The 5,235-nt window shown below is 46.5% G+C and overlaps 1 protein-coding gene across 1 annotated transcript in view; it reads right to left on the reverse strand.

Annotated features, from left to right (window-relative positions):
* The window catches only part of LOC107102037 (B-cell lymphoma 6 protein homolog), a 6,004-nt gene extending 1,174 nt beyond the window's left edge, over positions 1 to 4,830 (reverse strand). Inside the window, exons 1-8 of the mRNA XM_015401183.1 lie at positions 4,777 to 4,830; positions 2,682 to 2,853; positions 2,376 to 2,597; positions 1,561 to 2,289; positions 1,368 to 1,480; positions 1,095 to 1,259; positions 880 to 1,010; positions 650 to 787 (exon numbers count right to left, since the gene is read on the reverse strand). Coding sequence (XP_015256669.1) covers positions 650 to 787; positions 880 to 1,010; positions 1,095 to 1,259; positions 1,368 to 1,480; positions 1,561 to 2,289; positions 2,376 to 2,597; positions 2,682 to 2,842 — 1,659 coding nt within the window. The 5' untranslated portion in view covers positions 2,843 to 2,853; positions 4,777 to 4,830. The remainder of the gene's footprint in view (positions 1 to 649; positions 788 to 879; positions 1,011 to 1,094; positions 1,260 to 1,367; positions 1,481 to 1,560; positions 2,290 to 2,375; positions 2,598 to 2,681; positions 2,854 to 4,776) is intronic.
* Positions 4,831 to 5,235: the final 405 nt, after the last annotated feature.

A 5,235-nucleotide genomic window follows, 5' to 3' on the forward strand; every position in this document is an offset into this window, starting at 1 on the left:
CGGTGCAGATAACAATATATATATTATAGTATTTTTTAAATAATCTAGTTGACATTTGTTCAGTATAACCGTGTGATGGGTTTGCTCCAGTCAGATGTTTTCTCTCCATCTGCTGACGTAAATTAATCTGTATTTTTGCTAAATTTGCTTCAGCTTCCTGACTCGGCATTTAATGGGGAAGATTCTCAGTCATCCAGGTCAGATTTATTCAAACTAATTTTAAAATCAATCCACTTTGAAGACGTTTCTCTTCCATCCAGGAAGATTTTTTCAATCCAAAATGTCAGAAATAGCGTTTAGTTCCAGGTTTTATCCAGCAGCCAAACAAAGCCTGGTTTTAGTTTCTGGATGGGAAGAGAAACGTCTTCAGATTTGGAACCTAAACCTACAATGACCTCCAGAATCTTCCCCATCATATGCGGAGTCAGGAAGCCGAGGCAAATTTAGCAAAAATACAGATTATTTTACATCAGCAGATGGAGAGAAAACATCTGACTGGAGCAAACCCATCACACGGTTATACTGAACAAATGCCAACTAGATTATTTAAAAAATACTATAATATATATATTGTTATCTGCACCGAACACCTTACAGTTACTTCCTGTTTAGCTCAGAGTCGACTGAGTCCATCTATAGTTGAGCTTACATGATAGGGCTTCTCTCCAGTATGGATCCTCATGTGACTCTTGAGCGTCTGAAGGTGGCGGAAGTGCGTTCCACAGATCTCGCAGGGGTATGGCTTCTCTCCGGTGTGGATCAGGACGTGAGCACGGAGGTGGGCGACCTGGAGACGGGCGGGAAACCATAAAAACCGTAACGGCACTGAAACACGGACGGCGGGTTCGCGCCGTTTGGCCGGTTTCTTGATTTTCTCACCTGCACAAATCTAGAGCCGCAGGTCTCACACTTGTATGGCTTCTCTCCGGAGTGAATCCTTGTGTGGGTCTTGAGGTTGGCTGGTCGGTTGAACTGAGCCCCGCAGATGTTGCAGTGGTACGGCTTTGCACCTGGAAGGAGGCGGAGGCGGAGTGAGTGAGGGGGAGGGAGGACGCCGGCGCCGGCCGTACAGCGGCACCCGATGGAGGACTCACCTGTGTGGACGGTCTTGTGGCTGGCCAGGTTGCCTTTGTAGCGGAAGGCGGCCTGGCAGCAGTCGCACTTGTATGGCTTGTCGCTGTGGGCCTGACCCATGTGGTCCTTCAGTGAGTCTTCCTCTGAGAATTTGGAGTCACAGCCGTTGCAGAAGAAACTATTATCTGCACATGTAAAAAGAAAGAGGAACCGTTTTAACTCGACGCTTCTGATATTTTTAATGATTTCTGTTTTAAACGTGCCACAGTCTGATGGCGGGCGCCTCTGCTTACCACAGCTGGACGGGGAGAAGTCGGAGCACATTTTTTTGGCCTCGTCGCTGCTGTATGAGGCCGGAGAGAGGTGGCTGCTCTCCGTTCCCTGAGGGCTGCTGCAGCTTGAGAATCTGGAAGAGGAAAGAAATTCCGTTGAAATGTGGTTTTCCCTGACAGATCGCCGTCCAGCGGGAATTCTGCCGGTTTTTACCTGCTGCTGCTGCAGCTGAGTTCGCTCTGAGGCAGCGCCGTTTCCTCTCTGTGACCACCGGCTCCTTCCTCCGGCCGAAGCTCGTCGTTTCCGCCGGCTGCTTCGCCCCTGGAGGGGCTCGGGGAGGGGGACGCCGCCTCCTTCCCGCTCTCATCAGGGGTTTTGTTCAGAACTATAAGCTTGTACTTCTTCCAGTTGCAGGCCCTGGCGTCTCTGGGGGAGCTGCAGGCCTGTTTCAGGCTCATCCTGGCGTTGATGCTGCTGCTGGACTCGGTGGGCGAGTTGGGCTGGCAGTCGGATCTAAGGGGGCTCTGCGGGCTGCAGATGACCCCTTTGCTGTAGCTGGGAGTGAGCCTCAAACAGCCGGTCTGCGGGTGCTGAGTGCCGTGGTCCTCCATGGGAGACACGGAATACTGAAGGTTGCGGATGAGGGAGAACGGCTGCGCCGACGCCATGTCGGCTTCCTGCCGCCGTAGGATCTTGTTAGAACTCTCTTGTACCGTAGCGGGAACCTGCCGATCACCGTACACGCGGTAGGAACCGGTGGTGTTGATCCCCCTGAAGACGTTGGGGATGTAGCCCCCACAGTCCTGAGAGGACATGGTCAGTAAGAGGTTGTTTCTAAAGTCCGCCTCCTTTTCCTCCAGAGGCTTCTTCACGGAGATCTCCTCAGTCAGAGCGGACAGGTTGTTCTGCACCTCTTCCATCTGCATATTCAGAACCTGATGCCTGCAGGAATGAAGCAAACCTCCCATCAGATCCTTCCAGCTTCACCAAAAACAACAGCAGGAGGTCTTTGAAAGTCAGTGGTTTACCTGGACTTGATGAACCTGTGGCAGGTGTCAGCAACGTGCTCCATCTGGAGGTAGATGGCTGTGTTCAGGGTGGTCAACGCCACCGTGTCGTTGAGGTTCAGGATCGACGTGTACATGAAGTCCAACAGGAGGGAGAAACCCTTAGGATCCACTTTGGGGTCCAGGCTGATGGCGCTGAGGCTGGCGTTCTCAGGTTTCATGAACACAGAATAGAAGAAGCCGCTGTAGAAAAAAACATACAGGTATAGTTTGCATTTTAAGAGGTCTGGAACAGTGTTTTTATTTATTGTGCTCTGTGGTGCGTACCTGCAGGCTACCAGGATGGCTTTATGAGTATGAAAGATCTGACCGTCCACCTGCACCGTGACATCCGTCAGGAGGTTCCTGCTGCGGAGGCGGTTGAAGTTGAGCAGGACGTCGCCTGCGTGACGCGTGAATTGAATGCAGCCATCTGCAGTGGTGGCCATGCTGTCGCAATCTGTCCGGGGGGGGGGGATAACGTCATTAAGGATATGAGCTGGTCACATTTTAGTTCCAACTATCTCATTTATCTGCTCAAATTAATGGGAAATACATTTTTACTCATTTCTAAATGTACTCCTTTTCAGCGCTAATAAAATGTCTTAACATCTAAATGTAAATTCTGCTTGCATTGTTGTTCAAAGGAATAAAAAAAAACAATAAGGCTGAAATTAAAACTAGTAATTATTTGGTGAATGAAAGCTATAGAAATACATTTATTATCCATTGATGTGATAAAGCTCTAAGGAAGAGGATTAGGGCCACTAAAATAAAAAAGTTAACTGATTTATAAATCTTATTTCTGTTGAATTCTGAGAAAATTGTCAGAATTCTGACTGAATTCTGACAGCTAACAAACATGTTAGCATCCAGCCGTAGCCATGTCTGTTTAAGAGACTAGCTTTCTTGTTTTAATCACCTCCAGCTCTTCCATTAATCAAACAGCATCAGCAGGGATCCTCAGGGATGGAAAAAAAGTTGCCTAATTCCATCATTTTCCACCAATCTGTTCCTGTTTCTCCCAAATAACTCGCATCTTTATCAGTGAAGCTGAGAGCTCCACATCTCTGCCTTCATGGAGCCCATTAAGATCCACAAATCTCAGATTAAAGTCAGAATTCTGAGATTAAAATCTAAATTCTGAGAAAAATTCTGCATTATTCCCATATTGAACTGAAATAATACGTAGAAATCAGTTCATTTTATTTTTCAGTGGCCTTAATCTTCTTCACTATAAGTTATTAGTCATTTGTAGAGTTTGCTTTTGGACAAACCATTATCACGCTGTCATGGCTGCGTTTCAACACCAGGGGGAGCCATTGCTGAGTGGAAAAACCCCACCTGTTTCCCTAACTGTGTAAAACTCTGCTTTCCGCCGACCGAGTCCTAATGACGTCCTAATAAACACGATATAGCAACTTAATGCGCAGTTTTTATAAAACAAAACACCCGCGCGCATAATCAGGATCACATTTACACCCAACAAAGTTTTAGACAACTCATATTTTTTAAAAGTGAGTAAAAAAAACAAAACAAAAAAAACATATACACGTTTATAATCGTGTCAATGACGCAGAAACAATAAGAATATTTGGTTGGGATTAGGGCTGTGAAGCGGTTCTCATGTTTCCTTAAAGTGCGCAAACAAACTGGCGCAGAGCGCGAGCTGGCATATTCTGCAAGCGCGTGAGCACATTCCGTCCTTCCTGCTCAGATTGGAGCTGCCAGCGACCGACCCCCCCGCTCCGACACCAGGGGAACTCTCCTCAGTTAACCCCCCCCCCACAAACACATCAAATGTGTTGCACCAGATCTGATGCGGTAATGACGCTGAAATGCGCCTGGTGAAGGAGCGGCTAAAGTCCTGCCAAGTTTACAGGAGTTAAAGCTGTCCTGGCAGACTGCTGCAGCATTTATGTTGTTTACATCTGATTCAAAACAAACACATTCATTAATAATAATAATAATAAAAGAGTTGATGAAATTAAAAACGTTCGCGGGGAAAAACTAAAAAACGCGCAGAAGAAATTAGAAGCGAAATAAAACCAGACTGCGACTATTTATGACAACACGACCTTCAGCTCCTTCATTAAGGCCTAGATTATAAACAAAATAATAATAAAGATGAATAATAGGAGGTTTGTCCTCAGCAGTCTGACTCTGAGCGGAAGGAGGAAAAGTCCCTGAAATGTGCAGAAAAGCAGCAGCTGTCAAACAAACAGCCAGCAGCGCATTTATCAACAACAGCAACATTTAACAAGAATAAACGGAATAAAAACAGATTAAATCTATGAAAGGCTGCCGTTTGGGCAGCAGCTGGAGCGGCTGAACAAGTCAGAGCAACTTCTGAGAAAATAGGAAGAGGAAAAAAAAAAGTCACCTTATAAAAGTTTCCTCGAAACTCTGAGCATCACCACTTCTGAGAATCCAGTTCTAAGAAACACTGAGGCTCAATTCTCGGAATTTCAAGAGAAGACTGTACCATTATTTACTGGGCGGGGGAGGCTCCTCCCCCAACGCCGCGTTAAAAACGCTTTCAATCAGCGCTACGCGGGTTTGCTAAAAACAAACTGTCTTTTGGATTCATTAACGATGTTAATGTCGACATACATCGGTGATTTAAGAAAGATTAAACGTTTTTTTGAAGTTTTGAGACACCCCGCATGGTGGAGGCGTCCAAGTCCAAGGTCAGCTGACCAAGTTATAAATACCGTGGGGAACGGAGCTGTGCGGTGTCGATCAAAACTCGCCGTCAGTCCAATGAACGCCCCCGCCCCCTTACTCAAACTTAATAAACAAACGAAGAAGAAATCGAGCAGCAGCTCCTTCTTTCATAACT

The sequence above is a fragment of the Cyprinodon variegatus genome, unplaced genomic scaffold, assembly GCF_000732505.1.
Source record: "Cyprinodon variegatus isolate N-32 unplaced genomic scaffold, C_variegatus-1.0 Scaffold1191, whole genome shotgun sequence".
Lineage (NCBI taxonomy): Eukaryota > Metazoa > Chordata > Actinopteri > Cyprinodontiformes > Cyprinodontidae > Cyprinodon > Cyprinodon variegatus.